The 28,000-nt window shown below is 50.1% G+C and overlaps 1 protein-coding gene across 1 annotated transcript; it reads right to left on the reverse strand.

The window, feature by feature from the left end:
* Window positions 1-18: 18 nt before the first annotated feature.
* LOC132083544 (ferredoxin-fold anticodon-binding domain-containing protein 1-like) lies at window positions 19-28,000 on the reverse strand. The gene is made up of 19 exons (XM_059488272.1): window positions 27,812-28,000; window positions 26,865-27,021; window positions 26,165-26,368; window positions 25,533-25,691; window positions 24,087-25,238; window positions 22,153-22,291; window positions 21,787-21,921; window positions 21,425-21,495; window positions 20,468-20,556; window positions 19,979-20,114; window positions 19,608-19,695; window positions 18,993-19,098; window positions 14,751-14,873; window positions 12,941-13,095; window positions 11,183-11,312; window positions 10,239-10,386; window positions 9,422-9,551; window positions 6,286-6,416; window positions 19-1,568 (listed from the first exon to the last, which is right to left on the reverse strand). The coding sequence occupies exons 1-19, from the start codon at window positions 27,981-27,983 to the stop codon at window positions 1,448-1,450; spliced, it is 3,546 nt and encodes a 1,181-aa protein (XP_059344255.1). The 5' UTR covers window positions 27,984-28,000; the 3' UTR covers window positions 19-1,447.

Raw genomic sequence — 28,000 nt, forward strand, 5'->3', positions numbered from 1 at the left:
AAAAAAAAAAAAAAAGGATTCATCCTTCTCCTCTCTGGATGATTCCAGAATTTTTAAGATGCTAAAGTCTAGAAGTCAAAGGATCTTGAAAAAATCATTATAAATAGCAAACACACACTTGGCTTCACAGATAACACAAACACTGATCCCATTAAACACATAATTGTCCCAGTTTGGTTTTTTTTCCCAAAAGCAGAGGTTTATCCCTGGAAATGTCTCCTGGACAGAGCAGTTCTGGCTGTTCCTCTGTGGTGCACGATGTTCACTCCTGGAGATTCAGTGCATTCCAGTTCCCTGTCAGTCAGGTGTTCTTCCTCCTTTCCCCTTGGAAAAGGAAAATTCCTAAACTTTGTTACCTGAAAAAAAAAATCCCTGGGTGAAAGACAGCACAGGTGAGGAGAGCAGAGGGGCAGGTGGGGGAGACAGAGAGAATTTGGGCTGGATTTTCCCTCATTTGCAGCCTGGAGCAGAACCTCAGGGTGCCACCCTGTTTTATTTTCCATTCTTCTCTTCTCTGGTGTAAGAGGGAATATGGCGAGCATCAGGGATAACCCATCTTACTTTCCATTTTATTTTCCATTCTTCTCTGGTGTAAGAGGGAACACCAGGAGCAGCAGGGATACCCCATCTTATTTCCATGTTATCTTCCATTTTTCTCTTCTCTCATGTAAGGGGGGTTTGGGGAGCATCAGGCATAACCCATCTCATTTTCCACTTTATTTTCCATTTTTCTTTTCTCTGGTGTAAGAGGGGACAGGGGGAGCAGCATGGATACCCCATGTCATTTTCAGTTTTTCTCTGCTGTAAGAGGGGACACGGGGAGCAGCAGGGATACTCCATCTTATTTTCCATTTTTCTCTTCTCTGGTGTAAGAGGGCCATTTTATTTTCCGTTTTTCTCTTCTCTGGTGTAAGAGGGGACACAGGGAGCAGCAGGGATAACCCATCTTACTTTCCATTTTATTTTCCATTCTTCTCTGGTGTGAGAGGGAACACCAGGAGTAGCAGGGATAACCCATCTCATTTTCCATTTTTCTCTTCTCTCGTGTACGGGGGGTTCGGGGAACAGCAGGGATAACCCATTTTATTTTCCATTTCATTTTCCATGTTTCTCTTCTCTGCTGTAAGAGGGGGACACGGGGAGCAGCAAGGATAACCCATTTTATTTTCCATTTCATTTTCCATGTTTCTCTTCTCTGCTGTAAGAGGGGGACACGGGGAGCAGCAAGGATAACCCATTTTGTTTTCCATTTCATTTTCCATGTTCCTCTTCTCTGCTGTAAGGGGGACACGGGGAGCAGCAGGGATTTCCCATCCCCAGGTGGTGCTGGATTTCCCAATGGCTTGAGGCAGAGCAGAGGAGCAGAGGCTGCCGGAGCCGCTCGGGGAATCTGTCCAGGAGTGCCAGCAGATGCTCTGGGTGGGTTTTTGGCTGGCCCAGGTGTGTGCTAGCCCCCCAGTTTCCTCCTGGGCTGCCTCCTGCGGGCTTTCAGGATGCTATAGTTGGCGTAGCGCGTGTGCTGCTCCGACAGCAGCGGCACGTAGAACGCGCGCAGCAGCCGCGAGGACCTGGGGGAGCAGAGGGAAAAGGGAAAATAAATCATCCCTCAGTGCCCAACCCTCTCCTCTTGGTGCCACCAGAGCTGGCTGGCACGGGTTTAAGAGCCCAAGCTTGTGATCTCTGGAAAAACCCCTTCAAGAAATCTCTTCGAAAATCCCTTCGCCCGGGATTTTTCTCCTGGGAGGCTGAGAAGCCTCAGAGAAAAAGGAAAACAATTTTAGCTATTTATTTTTTCATCTATTTATTTTTATCTTTTTAAAAAATCTATTTATTTTATCTATTTTATCTTTTACCTATTTATTTTTTTTTAATTTAACAATTTTATCTCATTTGTGGAATGTGTCTGGAGATTGTTCACCCACAGGCGATTGTTTCACTGGATTCTGCTGTGAGTTGTTTTCACTCATTGCCCAATCAGGGCCAAGCTGTGTCAGGACTCTGGAGAGAGTCACAAATTTTCATTATTACCTTTTTAGCATTCTGTAAGAATCCTTTCTGTATTACTTAGTTATTTATGAGAGGAACAGCAGATTTCTCTTTCCAAACCAGCGGTGGGGCTGCTGGTGGGTAAAACCAGCACTGGGAGATAAAAGAAACAACAGGAAGGATTCCACTGATTGATGAATGGAAAGATATTTGCTTTTACAAATAAACTTTAGTGTTTGCTGATAAATGAAATTAGACATTGAAAGATGAAAGAAACAATGGGGAAGGAAAACCCCTAAATTCCATAAGAATTACAAATTAAAATGGAGGGTTATATATTAGAGGGAAATCTTAGTATAGTATTATTTTATACAATATAGTATCATAAAATAATAAATGAGCCTTCTGAGAACATGGAGTCAGACTCATCACTCCTTCCTTATCTGGGGGCAACACAAATCCAACACAACCTCGTGCCCACCGTCCATTCCCAGCAGGACTGAGGGGGAGAGAGGGCAGGGAGGAAATTCCTGAGAGTAATTATGAAGTATTGAAATTACTGAAAGAAATTAAATTGAACCGTAATCATTGAAAGACATGAAATCCCAGACATCAGCAGCCAGGGGGTCTTGGGGGTCACACAGCCCTGTCCTTCGGGGCGCTGTGAAGGTGAAGGGGTCGTTTCCTCCCTGGCATCTCCTCTTTTCTGTCCCATCTTTTCTATCCCATCCCTTTTCCCCCACGCCCCTCTGAGGAGCAAAAAGCAGCTGCGATGGGCACTGGCATTTTGCAGTTTGGCTCCTGAGCCGATCTTCTGTGGAAATATTGAATTACAGAGCGCTGGGCAGCTCTCAAAGCCACACTGAGCCATGCCCTGCCAGGGCTGGGAGCTGGCATTTCACAGCCTTCCAAAAACGGGACCAGTGGAGCACGGAGGGCTTAATGATGTCTGGGTGAAATTAGCACCTTTGATTGGGTTGCTAATTGCTGCAGCAGTGCTGGCTGAGGGCATTGCGAATGGATGTATTCTCTCATTAATGGTACAGTCTGGGTTTCAGTGTGAGGTGGACAAACAAAACCTCCTTCAGCAGCAGCTCTGAGCTTTGTGAGGCTTCAAAAACCTGAGCAACTCATTGAAACCGGGGCTGAGGCAGAGCTTTGCTCCCTCAGCACCGCAGCTTCTCTTTTTGTGTCTTTGAGATCACCTGGATGGGAAAACATCAACCCTTGCCAGCCACAGAAATGCTGGAAAAGCAGCAGCAGCAGCTCTCAGACTGGGATTGCTGAGAGCTCAGGGATGGCACAGCCCTGCTGCTCACTTCACCCCAGCTCTGCTGCTCTGCACACCCAATTCTGGCGATTTTTTTATTTTTCCCCAGCAGAAAGACAAATTGTGTTTTGTTTGCCTGCACTGGAGATCTTTCAAAAGCGCAGCAGAAAAACAAAGGCAGGAACTGCCACTGGGAGCTGCGTGTCCCCAGGGGCTGCCGAGGCTCTGGCTGGGCTCAGCTGGCACCAGCAGCTCCTGCACCCTCCCAGCTCAGACACAGGGGACCTTCACCTCCTGTCACCTCCCTGTGGCAGCTCAGCCACCCCAGACAGCAGATGGCACATGCAAGGGGCTGGCTGACAGATGACAGGGAATATATTTAATGTTCTATTTGCATTTGCTGCTAAATTTGTCCCCCAGAGATGGAGCCTGGATCAGCACTCGGCTCCCAGCAGCAGGGCTGAGCAGGGGATGCTTTTCCAGGGATTTGGGGCTCTGAAAAAGGCACTGCTGCAGGACTGAGCAGCTCCCAGAGCTGGAAGCACAGGGAGCCTTGGAGCTAAGCCTGTGTCCGCCTGAATTTCAGGAGAAACAGCTCAAAAACTGCTCCAGCAGCACCAGAGGGAGCTGCTGTGGGATGGAAGGAAATCCCAAGTGAAGATGTTGCAGATGTTCCCAAATTGCCAGACTAACATGGACTGGCAGCACTTGGAGCCTGCAGTGGTGAGAGATCCCCCCAGAAGTGCATTTTGTAACCTGAGTTTGGTGAGAGCAGAGCTCAGAGAGAGGCGGGAGCAGAGCAGGGAATGGCAGGAGGAGGCTGAACTCTGCCACGGAGCCACCTGGGCAGGTCCCAGTGCCACAAGGACAGGTCCCAGAGCCACAGGGGCAGGTCCCAGAGCCACAGGGGCAGATCCCAGAGCCACAGGGGCAGGTCCCAGTCACAGGGACAGGTCCCAAAGCCACCTGGGAATGTCCCAGTGCCACCTGGGCAGGTTCCAGTCACAGGGACAGGTGCCAGTGCCACCTGGGAAGGTCCCAATGCCACCTGGGCAGGTTCCAGAGCCACAAGGACAGGTCCCAGAGCCACAGGGGCAGGTCCCAGAGCCACAGGGGCAGGTCCCAGTCACAGGGACAGGTCCCAAAGCCACCTGGGAATGTCCCAGTGCCACCTGGGCAGGTTCCAGTCACAGGGACAGGTGCCAGTGCCACCTGGGAAGGTCCCAATGCCACCTGGGCGGGTCCCAGCGCCTCCCAGCCACAAGAAGCTCATGATCAAAGCTCTCTGCAAGCCCTTCAATGTTTGCACTTCCTCTGGAGGTGAAGTTCTGTACCAACACACACATTTCAGAGGTAATTCAGCCACTTTAAAAACAAAACTATAGAAAACAACTCGAGGAAAACACCATTAAAGGGAACAAGACAGCCTCTTATCAAAGCAGGGGAATGCTATGCTCCAGCAAGGTGACCCAATCATTAATTTTGCACTGCCAATTTTAGGTTTTTTTGATGGAAAACCCAAGTGTTTGGAGCAAGCAGACAGCTCAGCCCTAAAGAGCTGGAAAATATGTGCTCCTCAGAGGGGAGCTGTGATATATTTCCCCTTTTCTGTGCCAGATTCGGAGCATTCAGCCAGTATAGAATTAAATGGACCTTGGCAAAGCAGCTTCCTGAGGAGCATAATTAGCTGGTGGCTCGGAGTGCTCTCTAATTCAATTAGCAGCACCATTTATCAGAGCCAGCTGAGATTTACATTTGCACTCGCTGACGTCAATGGGAGACTTGCAGCGAGCCCCAGAGCCTCCAGTGCAGCAGGACTGAACCGAGCTGCTGGGGTCACTCATTTCACTGATTTCATTGATTTTCACACAAGAGCTGCACTTTGGGCTGAGCTGGGGAGGTGCTTGATGCGTTTGGGGTTTGTTTTTTTGCCCCTTGCTCTGCGACCACAGAGCTGCCAACCTGAAACCTCAACTCAGCTCCAGAGATCGAGCAGGCAAGATAAAGCAGCTGTGAGAACAAAGAAATGTGGCTTTAAAGCAGAAATGCACATTTAAGGGCAAATCCTCTGCACAAGGAGAGCCTTTGATGCCTCAACTGCCTCATTAATAAAATTCATTGGCCACCTCCTTCGTGCCCCAGTGTAGCAGCAGGTTCTCCTGGAAAATGCAGCTCAGGGAAGACCTTGCCAAGGAAAGCTGTTTGTGTCAGAGCCCTCCTGGGAGCTGCTCAAACACCCCCATCCCTGCCCTGCTCTTCCCTGCAGGAAGCAATCGGGTCTCTCATGGAAAACAGGAGGGCACTGAACTCTGGGTTGGTTTTCCCCAGAGGTTTTTCCAGTCTCTGTCCTGGGGTGACACCTTCAGGAGCTCTGAAGGGCTAAATCACATCCTTGTACAGCTGATACAAACGCATTCCTGCGTTTGCAGGAATGTGGGAGCATCATTCCCAGCTGGACAGCCCTGATCCCACTCCCTGAGAGCCTGGAGGAGAGCAAATCCCAGCCTCTGCCTCTCACAGACGCTGCAGCAAGGTGCTCGGTGCAGAACAGCTCCAGCAGGGATCTCCCCCATGGATTTTCTGCTGCCTAACCAAGGTGTGGCCCTGCTGACTGCCTCCTCTCCCTGCCAGCTTCCAGAACATTCCTCAGAGCTCATCCCCTCTGATGATTTATGCCTGTTTTGCATTTAGCTGGGACAGAACAGAGTGAAAAGTGGCCTAGGAGGAGGTGACATCCACCTCACTTCTCTGGAAAGCAACCCCAAAAAACATTGCTTCAGCAGGAAGCTTTATAAAGAAATTGTTTATTTCTTTATAAAAATACTCCTCACCACCCTCCTCACAGAGTTTCGCCCTCTAAAGCAACTTAGGTCATGCATTTTGCAAGCAGGAGTTGGACAAAGGCTCCATTTTGCTGGGAACTGCATTTCAAGCTGGCATTTGCCCATGGATCTCTCTCCCCTGCCCTCTTTTACAACCAGAAACCCCAGAGTGCCCCCACCCCTCCCTCTCCAAAGTGCAAATCCTACCTGGAAGCATCAAGGAATGGCTTGTAGGCAATGGTGACCCACTCCTCTCGGTGGGAGGAGTACCTGGGCTCCCTGGGGCTCTCTGCTGCTGTGTCCAGGTCCACCAGGTAGTGGCATTTGGAGATGTCCATCTGCGGGGACAGACAGAGCTGCCTTTATGTCCTGTGGCTTTGGTTCTGTGCACAACTCATTTTGTGGGGGAATCCAGCAGGAGACCACAAAAATACTGATGAGGTGGGAAGGCTTTGATTCCATCTCCATCTCATGCACCTAATTCAAGTTTTACACAGGAAAATGCTTTTCCAAGTGGGATTATCAGAAATCTCAACTATCTGCTTTAAAACCAGTCAATTTTTAGATCAGTGGAGTTTACTGGTGAAAGATGAAGAGGATTTTAAAGTGATGCAATTCTGGTGACCCATACATACATATGTATAGATGAATGTATAATTAATAATTAATTAATGGTGACCAGCAGAACTTATTCCTCCCCCTGCAGCAACAACACCCAAACTTCCCAAAGACAAACTTCTCAATAAATTGTGTTACCTGCAGGACACAGGTAACGTAATTTGAAGGTTTTCAAGCAAAACCTTTGTGGGGGAATCCTGCAGGAGACCACACTATGAAACCTCCTCCTTCCTGCTGGGAATCCTGTGTCTTACCCTGCCTTACTCCCTAAAACTCTTCCTTGAGGGATCTCAGCTCACTCTCCCTTGAAATTTTACTGCCAACTTCCTTGGCCATGCTTGACATCCGTTTTCTGAAGCACCTTTGGGGCTTGATGTAACAATTTAGGCTGGAAACAATTTAATTAGGTGGATAGCAGATGGCTCTGTGGCATCACAGCAGAGTGGCAAATGAAATTACACCACAGGAAACGCAGCTGAGGATGCTGAATCCACTTTGTGCTCGGTGTGAGAGGAACATTCCAGGCACTGGGAGAGGCTCTGGCTCATTAGCACAAGGACTCCCAAACCACTAACCAAGTTTTTCTGGAAGTGATGTGGAATCATTCAGAGAAAGACAAGTTGCTGCCTCAAGAACCTCACTTGTCTCATCCTAAATGCTGCCCTGACTCCAAATTCCAGGTGCAAGCCACGTTTCCCTTGTATTTTCACTTTACAATGAAGCCAAGGATGATATTCCTCCTGCTCTGCAGCACCTCTGCATTGATTTGGGGATTTACACAAGACCTGGGTGATGCCCAGACCTTGAAATGAAAGAAAGGAACGAGTTCTGCTGAACAAAGCTGTGAGGGATTTCTAAATTACATCCTCTCCTCTTCTGTTCCCCTTTCCTTTTCCTCCTCCCACTCTTTCTTTATTTGATACCACTGCTCTGCCAAGTGGAGGAGAGCTGAGCTGGATCCCATCCTGGCTGACAGGAGTGGGAACACCCAGAGCTGGGGCTAAGAGCACATCTGCTGCTGCCACGGGGTCTGGAGGGTGCTGGAAGTGAAGAGAAAATGCTTAAAAACCCTTTTCACTGAAGGCAGCTGCTGTTAGCAGCTTTCAGCCCAATCTGCTGGTCCTGCTTGGATGTATCTTGAGAAGAAATAATATTCCTTATCTGTTTCTTGGCACTTTCAGAGACAAATGCACCTCCCCAGCTGGGCAAGTGCAAGGTAAGTGCAGCTCGATGTGATTAAGGAAAGAGAGATTGCAAAGCAAGATCAAATCACTCTTCCCCCAGTGTCTCATAGCAACAGGAACACTGAGGTTCCCTCTTCCATTTCCAAGCAGAGCAGTAATAGATACTCACACCTGAAACAGGGAGATCACAGCCATTAATGCCTTTATCCATGGCTCACATAATCCTCCTGAATAATTTGTTTTCTCCCCTTTAAATGACCAACAGCCTTGTGCTATTGAGATTTATCCCCTCTCACAGTCCTGTCCAGGTCCTGCTAATTATTCTTCTACTTTTAAAAAAAAAATCTGAATATGCTCATACTCACTAAATATAGGGAAAGATCTTGATCTTTTGGTGTAATTAGCAGGTCAAAAGTAAGGGTTTTAAACCCCTGTTTAATTTCTAGGCCCTTGAGCTTGCATGAGAAAGAACAAAGTTGTAGGGTGACATTAAGGAGCAAGCATGAAACAAAAATGTGTTTTGCTCTATTAGTCACAGGCTGGAGCAGCCAGCTGTCTGTGCTAAAAATATGCCCCAGTTAAAGATTTCATAAATTAAATGCACTGCAGCAGACAGCTCCTCTCAGGTGGGAACACGCCTCCTTCCCATTTCCAGTAACTGCATAATCAGCCTCAAAATAAGAATTTTAACCCACAAGACTGCCAAGATTGAACCTGTCAGTTCAGCAATAATTTTAAGACATTCCTATCTGTGTTTTGTTTAGTTCAACCAGGAAATAAATCAATAATTCCAATACACATTATCTTAGCAGATTCCCACTAATACAATTAAGTTCCAAATTAAGTTCCTCCTCCTCAGTTGAAAATATGATGAATAGTTTCATATTTAAAAAGAAATAAAAGAGGAAATTTTCAATTCCTGCTCAGTGACAAATATTTTCTGTGGGGGACTTCAAATTACTCATTCCTGTGATCACATTAACACACTACACTAAACCCCAAACTGCAATCATTAGGAATTCTTACTTCTGCTGCTTCTTTTGTTATCATTATGTCTTCAAACTGGCAGATGAAAGGCAAACAGAAACCACTCACAAGAATGGGGAGACTTCCAAGTGCTGCAGAGGGACCAATTTTGCTTTGGAACTCCCCAGGAAGCAGAAATGGGGAGAGGCATTGCAATAATTTAAATTACCCAGCAGAAATGGAGAGATCCACTGTGAGACATTGCAATAATTTAAATTATCCAGCAGAAATGGGGAGATCCACTGTGAGGCATAGCAATAATTTAAATTACCCAGCAGAAATGGGGAGATCCACTGTGAGGCATTGCAATAATTTCAATTACCCAGCAGAAATGGGGAGATCCACTGTGAGGCATTGCAATAATTTAAATTACCCAGCAGAAATGGGGAGATCCACTGTGAGGCATTGCAATAATTTCAATTACCCAGCAGAAATGGGGAGATCCACTGTGAGGCATTGCAATAATTTCAATTATCCAGCGAGGTAAGGGAAAGGAAGCTGGAACAAATCCTTACATATCGAGAGGGCTCCTCCTTGTTCTGGTCGTTCATGTCTGCAGGAATGATCCTGGTGGCCAAGGGCCCCTTGGCAAAGGGTTTGGGCAGCTGGCCCCGGAATTCTGACAGGATGAACTGGAGCTGCCAGCTGCAGAGAGCAGGGAGAGCATTGTGTGAGAGCCCCAAAACCAGAACCAAGGACTCCATTCCCAGAAACACCAGGGATTCCCAGGAACTTATGGCCAAAGTGATCAAAAACCTTCAGAATCCTTTAGTTGGGTACTTTCGAGCACCAGAACCAGAACCAAGGACTCCATCCCCAGGAACATCAAGGATTCTCAGGAACTTGTGGCCATTGTGCTCATCAGAACCCTTCAGAATCCTTTAGTTGGGTACTTTTGAGGACAAAAACCAGAACCAAGGACACCATCCCCAGGCACAGCAAGGATTCCCAAGAACTTGTGGCCAACATGATGATGAAAAACCTTCAGAATCCTTTATTTGGGTACTTTTGAGCACCAGAACCAAGGAGACCATCCCCAGGTGATCCCCAGGAACTTGTGGTCAATGTGCTGACCACAAACCTTCAAAATCTTTAATTTGGGTATTTTTGAGCGCCAAAACCAAGGACACCATCCCCAGGCACACCAGAGACTCCCAGGAACTTGTGGCCAGTTTTTCTGATGAAAAACCTTCAGAATCCTTTATCTGGGTACTTTAACACTGTTTATGACACTGCTGGTGACAGCAGCGTCCCTGAGGGTTCCCCACACCCATGACTGTGCCCCTCGTTATCCACCTGCCCTAATTGCCCCTTTCCCAGGGCAGCACTCACTTGTCTGGCAGCAGGAAGCTGCTGGGGAACCTGTGCCACTCCTTCCCCACACAGACATGGACTGGCCTCCCCTCGGGCACCGTGTGGATGCTGGGGTCAGTGGCAATCCTGTGGAATTCAGGGTACAGGTCCAGGGGCCCGTGGTAGCCTGTGGGAGGCAGAAAACCATCATTAAGCTTAGAGGGGTATTTAATTAAAGCCTACAAAAGTTGTTTCATGTATAATTTTTTTAACTGGTAACTCAGTGAATAAATGAACTGGTTTATGCTAAGAAGTGGCTGCATTCAAAGCTTCCCCTCTTACCAATTTTATTCACATTTCCCTGCCTGTCAATGGCCACCAAAACCCCCAAAAAATACTGATGAGGTGGGAAGGCTTTGATTCCATCTCCATTAAGGACTCATGCTCCTAATTCACATTTTACACAGGAAAATGCTTTTCCAAGTGGGATTATCAGAAATCTCAACTATCTGCTTTAAAACCAGTCAGGTTTTACATCAGTGGAGTTTACTGGTGAAAGGTGAAGTGGATTTTTAAGTGATGCAATTCTGGTGACCCATTCATACATATATATATAGACGAATGTATAATTAATAATTAATTAATGGTGACCAGCAGAACTTATTCCTTCCTCTGCAGCAACAACACCCAAACTTCTCAAGGACAAACTTCTCAACAAATTGTGTTACCTGCAGGACACAGGTAACGTAATTTGAAGGTTTTCAAGCGAAACCTTTGTGGGGGAATCCTGCAGGAGACCACACTATGAAACCTCCTCCTTCCTGCTGGGAATCCTGTGTCTTACCTGCCTTCAAACTCTTCCTTGAGGGATCTCAGCTCACTCTCCCACGAAATTTTACTGCCAACTCCCTTTTCTACAGCACAGCTTTTGCAGCCCTGAGCCCAAGAGCCAGGAGGGCAGAGGGCAAATGTGGAATACCAACCTTTGAATAAGGCAACAGAGCGTGAGAGTGACAAAAGGCCAAAGAGGAGGACAGTCCCCAGGGCCAGCCAGTTGGAGGACACTGTGTAGTGCTCCAGGCGGTAGCGCTGGAAGATGAAGTGGTAACATTTCTCAGGGAAGAGATTAAAAAAAAAAGAGAGACAATGCGAAGTTACTCCAACTCTGATCCATTCAGCAAAATTCACATTTTTCATAAAGCTCTTACAACAGTGTGTCCCCCACCAGATTTTTAAATTCAGAGCCATCAAAATGCACAGAAACTCATAGGGTTTGGTCATATTTAAGTGATAATTTGGGGTATTTCAGTGTTTTTATGCTTCCTAGGAAAGGCTCTGGACCTAAAGTGCTCTCTCAAGGGTTCCAGTTTGGTTGCTCCCAGGTGAACCAGGGGCAAGGGTCCCTTTCAGAAGTTCCCTGCACACTCACCTGATTTTCCATGCTGGACTGAACTCCTGCCTAACACAAGCTCCATGACCCAGATTTCCAGAGTGACCTCTGCTTGTTTACCCTGCCTGCACAAACCACAGCTTTGAAGTGAACAAAACACCACAGAGCACATTCTGCATCCAGCTTTGAACGCAAGTCACTCTCTGCAACTCATAAAAGAAAAACTGATAAAAGAAAAACTGATAAAAAGAAAAATTTATAAAAGAAAAATTGATAAAAAGAAAAACTGATAAAAGAAAAGTCCTTTAGGTTTGGTTTTTTCAATTAAAAAGCCATTCTGGAATAGCCAGGAGGAAATCCATCCAGTCCCTGCCTTGGTCCCTCCCTGCTGCTCTGCAGGAGTGGTTGTTCACTCCCTGCCCTCAGCTGCTTTCTGTTTCTCTTGTCCTGTTTGCATTTTTCTCATAACATCCACGTAGTTTGGAGGGGGACAGTGACAGTCTTGTCCTGCTGGTGGGCAATCAGTTCCAGATTCTCAGCTGGATGCTCCAGACTGGGCAAAATGTCATCAAACAGTGGCAAAATACGCAAGAAACGTACAGGGGGGAAAGTTTCCTCAAGTTACAATAAAAATAAATGAACATTGCTCTGTGATGTTCTGAGAGCACAGAGGAATTCTCAGTCAGAGCCAGAAAATTGGTGACATTCCAAGCTGGATCCTGTGTGGAGGCAAGGACTGGAACTCATCTGGGAGTGAAGGAGATCCAGAGTGGGAACAGCACCTGAGCAGGGGGAGGATGAGGGACTGAGGGTGGCAGGAATTGCAGGACAGAGCAGGAACAGCAGGGTGAGGCCAAACAGCTGGAACAGGCTCCAACAGGGACTCCTGGCTGCATTCCTGAGCCTTTCTAACAGCAGGAGATGAATAATTCTGAGCTTTGGGAAGGTTTATATCAGTCTCTATTAGTGCTTTGCTCTGTGAAGTGTTTCAAGTGATGTTTACTAAACATCCACGTTTTGGCTCTTCCAAACGTTCAGTGCAATTCCCAACATTTAAATGAGATCCTTTTGCTTTTTTTCAGCCCAGTGAGGGAGGGATTCCTTCTGAGACACATCAAAATGCATTTCCTACACACCCACATTCCTGCCCTTAGAGCTGAGCAGCCAAGGAGCCACAATTCCATCAGCAGGTCACTGAACCCTCAGGAATCTCTTGGATTTTGGGTGCTGTTGGCACTACAGCACCACAGCTCCAGAATTCCCATTTGGGACTGGAGAACAGCTCAAAGTCATAATGAAATAACAGCTGGGAAATATTCTCAGCTGTTTATTGAACACCACTGGAATTTACCTGAAGAGCAGAGAGAGCCACAGCACCAGAGAGACAGATGAGGGGGTAGATGGGGAAGAGGAATCTCTCTTCTTTGTGGGGCTGGCTGAAGAAAATCAGGATCCAGATGTACATGGGAGCCAGGGTCAGCCAGTAGGGACGGCCCAGGTTCTGAACTGGAAGAAACAAAACCTCAGCAAAGGAGAAATGCAGGAATTCCTTCTCTTGCACAATCCCCTCCCACACCCAAAGCCCACTCTGGAGACCCAAACACGCCCTGTCCTGAGCACCAGTGCTGCTGAAACCCAGGTAACACACCCCAAACAGCCAGCAGGGCGTTTTCCTCAGAGGATTTTTGCAAATTTCTATAATGCTAACAATTCCAATGGCCTTAGGAAGAGCAGAAGCAGAAAACAAGTATTAGTGGACCCAAAGCCCACTCTGGAGACCCAAACACGCCCTGTCCTGAGCACCAGTGCTGCTAAAACTCAGGTAACACACCCCAAACAGCCAGCAGGGCGTTTTCCTCAGAGGATTTTTGCAGATTCCAACAACACTGACAATTCCAACAGCCTTAGAAGAGCAAAAACAGAAAATAAGAGTTGGTGGATCCAAGAAGAGACAAATCCATCAGGAACTGCCAGGTGTGAGGAGGCAGACAGGAGTGCTGGGTTTCCTGCTGGGCATTGTGCACACCAAGATCAGAAAGGGCCTCCTCAGGAGCTGCCCTTCCCCTCCCAAATGGTTGTTTGGAGCCCAAGGTTTGCCCAACCTTCATTGCCTCATTACAAAAACAACACCGGGAGAGCTCTCCCAGGCGCCTCCTGCTTAACAGAGGAAATAACTGATTCAAAAATAACAACAATTACCCTGAATTTCAGTCACGCTGAGGACGGCTCTGCGCTGCCTGACAATTTTCAGTCCCTTTCCTACCCCTTGCTACTCCCAACAGCAGAGTTAAGCAATTAAGCCAGCGGCATTTCACAGACAATAAGAACAAAGCGCTTGGCAGAGTCGCTCCTGCTGTTCAGCACAAGAACACCAAGTGAACAGCAGGAAATCTTGCATTTACAGGAGCTCCTACTGAGCTTTTACTGCTTTCTGAGAGTTTGTCACTCGCAGCCAAGGAACAGACATAAGCAAACACCCCTGAACATACATTTTCATCGAGGATTGTGTTACTGTTTGTTGTAGTCAGTAAAAAAAACAGAGAGAGCACAGCACTGACTGGACTGATGAATCTGGAGGCTGCTGCTGAGCCCTGATGAATTTTCCTCAGGAAAACAGCAGAAAGGAATTTACACTTCCCCTCTGGAGTCACTCACAAGTGTCATGTGTTCAAACTGATGTCATTTTATTCAAGAAAAAGCCCAGTGTGAAGTAGGGAATATTCTGGTTCCTCTTTTTTTGTTTTGTTTTTTTTTAACTCTCATATATCCACACCCACAGGGACACTGCCCAGAGCAGGGCTCACTCCTGGCAGCTGAAAAACCCAGAGTGCCCAGAACAGCCCAGCCTCAACCCCAAAAGGTTTCTACCCATTTCCAGCTGCAGACAAGATGGGAACAACACCAGGTTCAGCTTCTTCCCCCTTCAGGATTATTGACTGGGCCATTCCTGATGGATTACATGTCACGGTGAAGCTCAGGAACCACACACCTTGTCAGGCTCACTTTTTTAACACATTTTTCCTCTTGAGGTGGAGGCAAGGAACAATCCTGAACCCTAATGAGCTGCAGGAACTTTCCTGGTGCTCCAAAGGCTCTCCCTGCTCCCAGTTTCACTTTCAGCAGGGAAAAGCTGCTCTTAGGCAGGCAAACCCTGCACTCACCACGGAATTTCTGCAGCAGACACTCCATCAGACAGGTCAGAGGCAGCACCAGCAGGGCCAGCACAAAAACCACATTGAAATTCAGAAAGCCATTGATGAAATAGAAGTACCAGGGTTCTGTACCTAAAGGAAAGGAAAAAAGAGATTTGAAACTCAAGTATGAATGGATGGAGCAGCAGCTTTGGCCCTTCTCTGCCTGACACAGCCCACCAGAGTATCTCACACTCACACCTGCACAAGAAACTTCATTGTCTTCCTGCTCAGAAATTAATTTTTCTCCTTATTTTTAATCTGAAGGTGAAAAATAGTCAGTATTACAGCTGCTGCTCATAAACCCCAGAGCCAGCAGAACTCTGTGACACAGAGCTCACCCCTCCATTCAGCCAGAAAGCAGAAGTGGAAACTTCTAAAATTGGGAAATTTGACCCCAAATTCATCCTTTCTTTCTAACTGCAGAGGAGTCACACAAAACCACACAGTGCCATGTAATTCTGGAGTGAGGACGTTCATTCTGGGTTGGCAGCAACAGAAAGGTACCAAAAAGGATTAAGAAGGGAAGGAGTTTGTATTCTCACTTCACCCCAACAAAGCCGCTGCCACTAAATGCTGGTTTTGGTCCCTCCTTTCACTCAGCACTATTTAAATGTCCCAAATTCAGCCTGTTCTGACACCAAGAGGAGCCAGGCAGCTCTGCCTCCACACTCGGGAGCTGGCTGCAAGCTCTGCAGGATGTAAACTGAAAGAAACTCCAGTCCAACTGTCATTTATTTAGACTCTGAACTCAGGATGCTTAAAGCCCTTAACAATGAGGAATGCCAGTTCCTCTCCACACATTTCCCACTCTCTCAGTGTGATTAGCTCAATCAGCCAGTAAATGACACGCGGGGGCTTTAATCACGGCACTGTTGTGACATGTGTCACATGCCACAGCAATTTCCTGCAATCAGAGCCACTTACATCGGGTCCGTGTTGAAATTAATCAGACAACTGAATAGCAGCAAGGAAAACCCGAGGGCTCTGCGGCTCCTGCAGCTAAAAAAAGGGGAGAAGCTGCACTGGGGGTGTCACAAACAGGGCACTGGAGTCACTGCCTGGCCAAGCAGCTTGGGTTTGTGCAGGAAAGCCTGAGTTATCAGCTCTGAAAGTAAACAGCAATTATAGAAATAAGTTCTGAATCTTTGAAGGGTAAGTCCAGGGACCATCCTGTCACCTTTGTGGCTGAGATGGGAAGCAAAGGGAATTCACCCTGAATTCACCTCTCCCTGCTCTGGTTTCAGATTTGGCAGCCTGGGGGTCAGGAGTGAAGGACATTTCATAAAACACAACTCCTCCCCAACCCAAACACAGCCCAGATAACACTGCTAATAAACAGAGCAGCTGCTCTGAAGCAAAGCTTTCACCAAAAAATAGCTGCTCGCTCACATTTTTTTGCAGTGTGACTGAATTGCCCAGAAAAAAAACAAGCACTGAGCCTCCCCTGCTTCTCCAATGAGGGATTTTCTTCTCTCTGAGAGGCTAAAAAAAAATAAAAAGGGAGGAAAAAAGAGAAGAGAACAGTGCACAGCAGGCAGAGAGCACCAGGCTGGCTCACTGGTGACGCAGCCATTCAGAGGCACTCAGGCTCAAAGCCTCCCAGGGCAAAAGGGATTTTATTCCTCTTATCCACACTGCTCAAGGTGAACTGCAGCCTCAAAAAGGAACAACCCCACTGCAGACAAGAAGTGCTGGCCCAGAACATCATCTTTGAAGAGGGAGGGACACTGAGAACTCTCCATGCTCAGGGGTTAATGGGAACGTGCTTGGAGAGAGGAGCTGGAGAATGTTCCTGCAAGGATGCACATGGCAGAGCTGGGCAGCTGTGGGATCCAGGACACAGACTGGGGAAAGCAGTGGGAAAGGAACACCCAGGCAGCTCCTGGCACGGTGGTTCCATGGGGAAAAGCAGCTGGAAGCTCTGTCAGACCCCAGTGAGAAAATGCTTTGAACTCTGAGGCCTGGGAACGGCCTCAGGAGCAATTGCAGAACTCAGGAGTGAATCAAATTTATCCACGCTGCACCCTGAGCACAGGAGTGGTGAGGGCAGCTCAGGCCAGAGCAGGGGAGCTGTAAAAGAGGTTTGGGACAAGGAGCCCCACCCTGGGCTGAAGGCTGAGTGCAGGAACTGCAGCTGGCAAGCAGAAACTAAGCTGCAATAATTTGGTCATGAGTCACAGCCCTCGCTCTGATTCAGTGCTGCTACAATGAACAGTCTGCTCCCTGAATTTCATTTATTCTCACTCTGCTCAAGGAGCAGGGCTCCACAGAGAAAGGAGGGACATGAGCAGCTCCAGCACCTTCCACCCAAGCTGAACAAAGCCTCCCAAAGTGGGAAAAACTCTGGTCACAAATTAAGTACACAAAAACACCCCAAAGCCTCAGAAACAGGGATTTACTCTTGGCAGCTGTTTTCCCTTGGCTGTAGAAACCAAATCACTCCAGGGAAATATTAATTGCACAGACAATATTTATGTAGAGGGAGCATATTGCTAAAGACAGAGGGAAAAAAATTAATTGAACCTTGTCTCACAAACACTGCAGTGCTTACACTGGAGATGATCTGGGCTGGTGACTCTGCCCCCATCATGTGAACGTTGGGAAATCCCAGCTTGCAGAGCCAAGAGGGATTGGCCAGCCTTTCATCTCCCCTGGCTGTGTTATTTTTCCCCAGTGTTTTGAAGCTCTCTAAACACACAGCGTTGTCCTGGCCACACTGCATTAAAGAGCAATTCCAGGCAGGCTCCTTTACTAGCCCGAGGATGTTGTGTGAACGTCACTGCGAATAAAACTCTTCAGGACAGACGGGTCCCTGGAGGCTTCTGCAAACAACTCATGCACCAGTGTGGAAAAGGTCAGGCACAAGGCCCTGCCAAAACCGATCAGAGACAGAGCCTGGAGCTCACTTACACAAAACTCCCAGCCCCACACTTCAGAGCCTTCCTGCAGAGGCCCAGAGCCCTGGCAGAGCAGCTGCTGCCCTGCTGTGCCAGGCACAAGTGACAAATCAGCACCACCCAGAACAGCCCCTCAACCCAACCAGCAGTGCCAGCTGCCAGAGAAAGCCCTGATGCTGCTGCTGCCAGTGCTGAGCCCTCCTCAACAGCTCCTCTGGCCTCACACAGAGCACAGAGATGCTGCAGGCATCCCCTGGGCTCTGCCAGCCCTTCTGAAGCCCTGCTAGGAATTAGTTTCCAGCTCTAGAAGTGCAGGATATGGCCAGAAAGCAGTCTGGATTCTGCACAGAGCACACAGATCCTGCAGGCATCCCCTGGGCTCTGCCAGCCCTTCTGAAGCCCTGCTAGAAATCAATTTCCAGCTCTGGAAGTGCAGGATACGGCCAGAAAGCAGTCTGGATTCTGCACAGAGCACAGAGATGCTGCAGGCATCCCCTGGGCTCTGCCAGCCCTTCTGAAGCCCTGCTAGAAATCAATTTCCAGCTCTGGAAGTGCAGGATACGGCCAGAAAGCAGTCTGGATTCTGCACAGAGCACACAGATCCTGCAGGCATCCCCTGGGCTCTGCCAGCCCTTCTAAAGCCCTGCTAGAAATCAATTTCCAGCTCTGGAAGTGCAGGATACGGCCAGAAAGCAGTCTGGATTCTGCACAGAGCACAGAGATGCTGCAGGCATCCCCTGGGCTCTGCCAGCCCTTCTGAAGCCCTGCTAGAAATCAATTTCCAGCTCTGGAAGTGCAGGATACGGCCAGAAAGCAGTCTGGATTGTGCACAGAGCACACAGATCCTGCAGGCATCCCCTGGGCTCTGCCAGCCCTTCTAAAGCCCTGCTAGAAATCAATTTCTAGCTCTGGAAGTGCAGGATATGGCCAGAAAGCAGTCTGGATTCTGCACCATTCCTCACTTTCCCAAAGTTCTGCAGCCTGACTGCGAGGAGCAGCAGCCAGGAACGGATCCAAGCTGACAAACACACACGGGCCACTTGTGCCCAGGCAGTGAGACACCTCCTGGCAGCTTCACGGGAGTGGAAAGCGAACAAAAGCAGCGCAACTCCCAGCGCGGAGGAACCGGCAGCGCATTGCCAGCTCGACAGAGACATCCCGTGTCCAGAAGCTGCAGCTGCAGCCCTCGGAGCTGGCAGGAACAGAAGCTGGCAGCTGCTTTGGCTGTAGGGCACAAAAAGCACTGCCAGTCGAGGGCCAGGGCAGCCAGAAAAGCTCGGGCTGCCTCCCTGGCTCGTTATCCCAAACTCACCGTAGAGATCAGGCCCGTGGGGGGTGAAGACATTGTACAAAACGATGTTGAGAGGTGCCACCACCAGCTTGCCATAGTAATAGCTGTCCACCACCACCAAGGGCACCTGGGGGAAAGCAGATTTTGGTTAAAGTGCAGCAGCTGCAGCAGATTTTCCTAAAGGAACTCATTTCCTAAAGGAACTCATTCCTTGTGTTGCCATCCATTCCCTCTTTGTGCTGTGGCATGTCACAGTCACAGCCACATTTTATGAAAAATCCTTTTCTTTGGGATTTTTTTCCTCCTGAGAAGCTGAGAGGCCTCAGGGACAGAATGTAAACAATGGTTATCTGCTGCTGTGGAATGCAACAGGGGCATCTGGGATTGGTCTCGTGTGGTTGCTTCTAATTAATGGCCAATCACAGTCTCAGTCAGTCACAAACCTTTGTTATCATTCTTTCTTTTTCTATTCTTAGCCAGCCCTCTGATGAAATCCTTTCTTCTATTCTTTTAGTATAGTTTTATAATATATATCATAAAATAATAAACCAAGGCTTCTGAACCATGGAGTCAGATCCTCGTCTCTTCCCTCACCCTCAGACCCCTGTGAACACCAGCACAGTGGCAGGCACTCACCAAAAACAGGATCAAGGACACCACACACCAGTTCAGGAAACTTTTCCACCTCTTCTTCAGGATCAACAAGTCAAAGGCAATAGGAAGCCTGGAAGAGAGACCAGCTGTCAGCTGGAGGCTTTGAGAACCCCACTGCAGCTTCTGCTGCCCTTTCAAAGCAAGAGGCGGAACCACCACTCTGCTCTTACTCCAGATTCATCATCCAGCTCAGGATTTACCCAAATTAATGCCAGGAAATCTGCCCAACCTGAGCTGTTCAAAAGCCAGGAAGGCTGTAGCAAGGATCCAGGGCTAAGCTGGCAGCTCAGTGCCTGCTGGCTCTGCCCAGGCAGGTGCAGAGCAGCTGAGAAAGGGCAGCAAGTGCTCCTTACCCCAGAGCTGCGCTGAAGGGCCAGCCCAGCAGGGCTCCAGCAGCCACCCCCAGCACTGCCACCGAGGTCCTGTCCATGTACCAGCCCGTCATGGCCACCACCGTGGTGTACATGCAGAAGCTGCTGGGCAGGAAAGCTGCAACACAAGGGGATGAGAGGTCAGCACAGGCTCCCCACACTTCACACAATGCTGCTGCAGGTCTTGCAGTGGCTGGGAGAACAGGTACAGCCAGCCTGAGGGGACAGCACACAAAGGCAAAGTGCCAAAGCTCCTGCCTTAGAGCAAGGGCAGGCGGGCCAGGAGCCTGTGTAAAGGCACTGCAATACTAAAAACAGGAGGCAGCAACAGAAACGGGCCTGGGAATTGTAACACAGAGAACAAAAATGGAATCAATGCTTGTTCTGTCATGGGAATACAACAAAGAGCACCCAGAAATGTGATTTTCTTCTCTCTGAACCTTTGTCAGCACCAGTGCCAAGCCAACTCACCTGCAGAAGCACAGAACATGCCCGTGCTGAGCACCAGGAAGGCCAACATCAGCCTGCTCACGTGCAGCCCAAACTTCTTGCACACAGCCCTGGGGAAGCAGCAGAGAAACAGGTACCACAAAACAGCCCCAGGGCCAAATCAGCAGCACCGAGGCATGCAGAACCACAAACAACCCATGGAGCAGCCTGAGAGCTCTGAGCTGGGGCATCCCCAGCACTCAGCTGCTGCCTCTCCTGGGGTTTCAGACCCTGAGTTTCACCAGTACAAAACTCTGAGTGGGGGCTGGATTCTCCCAGCTGTGCTTGGGCAAATCTCAGGAGTGGTGGCTGCACTGCTGCACACTCCCATCCATCCCCTCACCCCTCACAAAACCCCACCATGCAAAAAAAGCCACAGCTCATCTCTTTAAACCAGAATGTGGATGAGAAGATATGTGTCAGTGCTCTGGTTTAACGAGATGAACTGTGGCTTCTGACAAACAAGAAACTCATGCAAGGTAGTGGATTAAAAATCAGGAATCAAGAGGCAGCAGGTAAAAATAAAAATCCAGTTGAAACAAGATAATTGCATGTTAGGGCTACTGATTTTAGTGGCTGTAAACAGCACTGGCAGAGAGATTCCAGACAGCAGCAATCAGTGTGTTCCAGTCAAACTCACTGGGATAAGCAAACACAGCAGCAGAGTCTCCTCAGTCTGCAATACTCCCACCCTGCTTGCTGCCAGCAGTGAGGAAACGAGTGGAGTCAACAAAATGCTGGAGTAGAGGTGTGGGTGGGACATCTGGGAGTGCAATTTTGTCCCAATTGTGACATTCTGACCAGCATCCCAGTGAGTTATTACGAAAACTTGTATTTTCTCATCTACACACGAGCCTCAAAGCCTAATTCCTGTGGCAGGAGCTGTCCCTGGCACTCACACTGCTCCCACACACCCCCTGCAGACACTCTGACACTCACTTGTAGAAGTAGAGTTCACAAACACAGCTCAGGAAGGCCAGGAAGCATCGCAGGAAATAGAAGATGAGAACCTAGCAGACAAAGACAGAGTCTGAATGAGGCACAGGACACAAAATGGGCTTGTAAAACATCAGGGGAAACCCACAAACCCTTGGAAATCCTTCCAGGGAGGTCAATGTTTGTCAACAAACCAGTTTTACAAACATGAAGTGAATTTCAACCATGTTTTATAAAAATGAAGTGAATTTCAATCATGGTTTTTAACAATGAAGTCAATTTCAACACCAAACACAACGGCTATTTCACACACACTAAATGTACATTTCTTCCTCTCAAAAGCAGCTTCCACACACCAAATTTACCTTGTTGGTTTGCAGAACCCTGGCGTGGAACCAGGCTGGCAAGGCATGGAGCCACAGGTAAGCATAGGAGCGGATGGCGTAGGCAGGAGAGTACTCCCAGGTCTGAAACCCCTTCCCATAAATGAGGTAGTGTGTCTACAACAGAGATCAAATAAATAAATTAACTTGCAGCACACAAAGCAGAGAGTTTGCCACAAAGCAGAGTTTCCAGAGCAAAATATTTCTCATTGAAACAGAGGGATCAGCACAAGGTTATAAATAAATCTGCATTTGCACAAGCCAACTGGAAACTGAAACAGAGAGCACAAGGTCCTAAATAAAGGGGTATTTGCACATTGCCAATCCCAAGGGCAGGAAGGGACTCACCGGCTCCCAGTAGTTAAAGGTCTCATCACAATCCGAGATGTTGCTCAGCAGAGCTGCACAGAACCTGGCCGAGATCAGACACTTGAAAGCTGTTGATCCTTCAGGGGCCCAGACGTGCCCTGCTTTGCTCCCGGATGATCTAATCCAAAAGCGGGGCAGGTAAAAAAAAAAAAATTACAAATATGCAGCAGGAAAACTCAGCTACAAGATCACGGGTGACAAGGTGACAGCGAGCAAAGGGCTGAGGGTGCATTAGGGCAGGATGGGGATGCCAGTGCCCTCACAAGGTGACAGCGAGCAAAGGGCTGAGGGTGGCATTAGGGCAGGATGGGGATGCCAGTGCCCTCACAAGGTGACAGCGAGCAAAGGGCTGAGGGTGCATTAGGGCAGGAGGGATGGAGATGCCGGTCCCCTCAAAAGGAAGCAGCAGCAGCCCCTCAGCACCGGGCCGGGGATGCTCCGGCACCATCCCCACAGCACGGACCGCCCGTGTAAACCCCGGCACCGGCAGCCCCGGTAGCCTCAGCAGCCTCGGTGGTCCCGGTAGCCCCAGCAGCCCCGGTGGTCTCAGCAGCCCCGGCAGCCCCGGTGGTCTCAGCAGCCCCGGCAGCCCCGCAGCGTCAGCAGCCCCGGCGGCCTCAGCAGCCTCCGTGGCCCCGGTACCCTCAGCAGCCCCGGTACCCTCAGCATCCCCGGCAGCCCCGCTCGGTCCCCGGCAGCACCCACTCGTTCCGCGCCTCCTCGCTGCCCGCGGGCTCGGGCCGCCGCCCCGCCGCGTCCCCGCCGCCCGCCCGCGGCCGCTGCCGGGCCCCCTTGGCGGCCATGCCGGCTACGGGCAGGCAGCGCCCGCCGCCCGCCGCGGCCCGGCCCGAGCAGCTGCGGCAGCGCGGCCGAAGCCGCCGCCGCCATCACGGGTGTGGGCAGCGCGCTCCCGGCGGGCGGCGGCACCGCCACGGGGACCGGGAGCGACACCGGCACCGACAGAGGGACAGGGACAGACAGAGGGACCGGGACCGACACAGGGACCGACAGACGGACCGGGACCGACACAGGGACTGACAGGGGGACCGGGACCGACAGACGGACAGGGACCGGGACCCACACAGGGACCGACACCGGCACCGGGACCCACACACGGACAGGGACAAACAGACGGACAGGGACCGCGACAGGGGGAGCGCTGCCCCGCACACCCAGGTCCATCACTCACCCGTGTCCGTCACCCATCTGGGTCCATCACCCACCCGGGTCCATCCCTCACCCCATCTCTGTCCCGCACGCCCGGGTCCGAGCCAAGCCCCATCCCCGCGCTGCCCTGCCCGCCTTTTTGGGGAGGAAAGTGAGGGAATGGGGAACGCACTGATGGAGAATGTTATTTATTTGGTACCCGCTGTGATCAGGAGATGGGGAAAGGACAGCACGGAAAGGATATGGAGGGGTTGGAGCGCGTCCAGGGCAGGGAACAGAGCTGGGAAGGGTCCGGAGCAGCTGAAGGAGCTGGAAAAGGGCTCAGCCTGGAGAAAAGGAGGCTCAGGGGGGACCTTGTGGGTCTGCACAGCTCCTGACAGGAGGGGACAGCCAGGGGGATTTGGGATCTGATCCCGGGAACAGGGACAGGAGGAGAGGGAACGGCCTCAGGGTGGGCTGGGCAGGCTCAGGGTGGGCACCAGCAGGAATTTGCATTAGTAAAGAGATCAAATCCACTCTCACAGGAGCCCAGGAAAGAAAAGCTCCACTTTATAAAACGAGGTTTCATCACACACACACAGAGAACAGGAGGTCCCACATGGAAACGTGGGCAGGTGCTCAAAGTCCACCCCGCCCTTGTGACAGGCACTGCAGTAACACAGCCTCGGGTCCAACGACGGGCAGGTGACATTTTCCAGCTCAGAAAGGGCCACGGGAGCCCCTGCAAAGCACGAGAGATGTTCTACCTTAGAGTCACACCCAGGTGCTGCTGGATTTCCTCCCGAAGGTGCAGCTGCATCTCCGCTGCCTCCCGGCTGCCCAAGGCCCTGTCACAGGACTGGAAAGTCACCCTGTAGCAGAGGCTCCTCCGTCCCCTCCCTGGCTGCTGGAAACTGTCCCTCTGCTGGATGGAAACGACCATTTCACCTGACACCCTCCTGGCAAGGGTGTGGAAAGCCACTTCATCAAAGTCCTGCCCGTCAGGAAGCCAGAAGCTGACATCGTGCACATAGGAAGGTGGGTAGAGGGAAAAACTCTTGAAAAGCCTCAACTCTCCCTCAGGGAACTGCCTGAGGAAGCGCCTGTCCCACGTCCAGAGCATTCTCCAGTCGGATATTCCACAGAGCAGCATGGCCAGGAGGTCCAGGTTCAGCGAGGCAGAGACAACAACCAGCTCCTGGCTTTTTAATTCAGCAGGAGCTGCCCTGATAATGCCCACACAGCAGCCTGGGGGCTCTGGCTCTGTCCCCACACAGAGGAAATGCTGAACTTCACCAAGCTGCCTTTCAAAAGCAGCAAAGTCACTGAGCTCAGCTCCAAAACTTGGTTCCTGCAGGCTGATGCTGGGTTTGACACCAGAAGTGCCCTGGTGAAGGGAATTCATGGTGGTTTTAATGTTCTCCACCAACATCTGCACACAGCTGTTCTCCGTGCCCCTGCTCCCTGCGAGCACAACCAGCATCTCATGGAAAGCAGGCATGGAGTGGGGAGCGATCCGACATTTCCTAAAAACGGGCCCAGAAAGAACCTGAAGTGTCCCTGGGGAAAAGGCTCCATTTTGTATCATTGCCTGGGCACGAGGCAGGAGGGAAGGCCTAAGGTAAAACTGCTCTGGAGCTGGGCATCCCTCCTGCCCATTCCCACCTGTGCCCTGGCCAAAATGGGAACACAGAGCTGCATCTGCCAGTCCCTGAGATGCTTTCCCAGTGCCTGGAGCCTCCCCTGGGCTCAGGGTGACGCAGAAGATGTTGGAGTGGCAAACACCACCGGGGTGACCTTGCTGGAGCAGGGGAAGGCAGGAGCTGATGTCCTGCAGAGGAAAAGCTTGGCCGAGCCCTGCACTGAGCTTCTCCTTTATTGTCCTTACTGGATGACTTGAATTCACCTCAAGGAAACCCCTGTGAAAAACAAAAGTGCAAATTACAGACACCGTGTGTGATTTCCTTCCTGTGGCCATAATTTGAGTGCAGCAATCCACCCAAAACATTCTTAAGCCAGCAACTAACTGACCAAGCCAAGCCTTTCACCAAAGGTGTTGCACATTTTCAGGGCACTGGTGTTACAATCAAGAATTCACTGCAATTTGCTGGCAAAAAAAAAGGATTTCCCAGCCACCATATCCATTTATCTGACCCCACTGCTGGCCATCCCCACGTTCCTACTGCCAAAGAGAAACCAATTAAAAAACTCACCTGTTAATTTTATCCACAAGGACTTGTGGCACTTGAAAAGAAACTTTTTGGCTCCCCAGTTGTGTGTGGCAGCTCATGGATGTGAAACACTGGGGTGCTGTGCTCCGTGTGAAAATGTGGTTCAAAGCACCCTCCACACAGAAGGATTTATCCTGACTCCTGAAAAATACACAAAACCAGAGCAAAGTCACTGCTATTTTCTGATATTTAATGTTTATAATATTTAATATTTAAGTAGGCAGGAGCAGAGGTCTCTGCCAGCACCAATCCCAGCCCTCCTGTCTTTAGGCTGAGATTGATATTTGTTCTGAAACAGATGCTTTTGACCTTTAAAATCCTCAGATAGTCTTATTTTTAGAGGGTGCTTTGGCAGGAAGCTTGCCTTTTAATCTTGGTTATTCTGCTTGGAGATGAACAAGAACTGCAGCTATTTTGGGGAAAATTTCAAGGAAAATTAAAAGGATAATTAAAAGGAAAATATTAAAAGGAAAATTAAATTGAAAATATTAAAAGGAAAATTAAAAGGAAAATTAAAAGGAGTTCCTCTCCAGCCAACAAGACACTAAAAGAGTATTCTAGCGCTGGGGCATTTTAAGAGCACAAACATCAGAATTTCAGTTTGTGATGGTTACCTGTAACCTGTGCATTCGTATCCCTCGATAGTCTCTGCTTTAAAGGGATGAACGTGGCTCAGGATAAAGCCAGCTCCTGCAGCCACAGCCACGATTTGCCAGCTGTTGTGCCACTCCCTCCTGGGCTGATCCGCAGGAGTCCCTCCCTGGCCATTGCAAAGGGCCACGTGGACCTCTCCCTCCTGGGCCAGCACCTCTGCACAGCTGGAAGGGAAGCCAGAGCAGAAAGTCCTGTTAGCAACAACCCCAAAAAATCCTGTGAGCACAGCCCCAAAAAATCCTGTTAGCACAGCCCTAAAAAATCCTGTTAGCACAACACCAAAAAATCCTGTGAGCACAGCCCCAAAAAATCCTGTGAGCACAGCCCCAAAAAATCCTCTAAGCACAACCCCAAAAAATCCTCTAAGCATAACCCCAAAAAATCCTGTTAGCCCAGCCCCAAAAAATCCTGTGAGCACAGCCCCAAAAAATCCTGTGAGCACAGCCCCAAAAAATCCTGTGAGCACAGCCCCAAAAAATCCTCTAAGCATAACCCCAAAAAATCCTGTTAGCACAGCCCCAAAAAATCCTCTAAGCATAACCCCAAAACATCCTCTAAGCATAGCCCCAAATCTCCCAGCGCCCCAAAAACACCTGTAGCGCAGCTGGAAAGCTCTGCCACGGCCGGTAATTAGCACGGCATTAATTAGGGTTTACTCACCTGTGGAAAAAGCCAGCGAGGAGCTGCCTGTTCTTCACCACCCCAGCCTTCCTCCCACAGTGGGGGAAGTTGAAATAAATGCGATCAAATTCCCGTTTTCCCGGGACAAAGTGCTCCTTCAGCTTGGTGCAGTCCACGGAAAACACAACCTCGGCTCCTGCGACAGCAAAACAAGGCTCGGCTGGCTATCAGGGAGGAAAACTGTAAGGAAAGGTGGGAACGCAAATCCTCCAGGGCGTTTGGAAGTGCGTGAGAGCTGCCTGGAGCATTGGGAATGCCAGGGAGCCCTGTGGGGCTCTCTTTGCTCCCTTTCAAGGCAGCAGAAACTTCTGAAAACAGTTGAAACCAGTAGTTTCAGCACAATTTCATCCTGATCAGATTTTAAAGTATTTCTGGGCTATTCCAGTCCCTCCCCTGAGACGCCTGGAGGGGGACAGCGATGCCAGGGGGTGGCATCAGGGTGGCAGTGATGCCATTCTGGGTGGCACCAGGGTGACAGTGACACCAGCAGGGTGGCAGCGATGCCAGCAGGGTGGCAGCGATGCCACTCCGGGTGCCACCCAGAGTGGCAGCGGTGCCAGGGGGGTGACAGTGATGCCAGGAGGGTGACACCAGGGACAGGGATGCCATTCTGGGTGGCACCAGGGTGGCAGCGATGCCAGCAGGGTGACAGGGATGCCAGGGGGGTGACACCAGGGTGGCAGCGATGCCAGCAGGGTGACAGGGATGCCAGGGGGGTGACACCAGGGTGGCAGCGATGCCAGGAAGGTGACACCAGGGTGGCAGGAGGGTGACACCAGGGTGATAGCAATGCCACTCTGGGTGACACCAGGGTGACAGCAATGCCAGGGGGTGTGCCAGCGACGCCATCAGGGTGACACCGATACCAGCAGGGCTCCCAGCAGCAGCCCCACGCCCACCCCAGCCCGTCCCCGGCGCGCACGCACCGCTGTCCCGCAGCCGGCGGATGCTCCGCGCCGCTCCCCCTCTCCCGGCCGCCTCCTCCTCGCTCTCGTAGCAAGTGGCCACCACGTGCGTGCCCGGGGCCCCGCTCAGCGCCGCGGCGAAGGAGAAGTTTCCCTCCCCGAGCAGCAGCACGCGGCGGGGCTGCGGCCCCATGGCCCGGCCGGCAGCGG

The sequence above is a fragment of the Ammospiza nelsoni genome, chromosome 24 (assembly GCF_027579445.1).
Source record: "Ammospiza nelsoni isolate bAmmNel1 chromosome 24, bAmmNel1.pri, whole genome shotgun sequence".
In the NCBI taxonomy this organism is placed as follows: Eukaryota; Metazoa; Chordata; class Aves; order Passeriformes; family Passerellidae; genus Ammospiza; species Ammospiza nelsoni.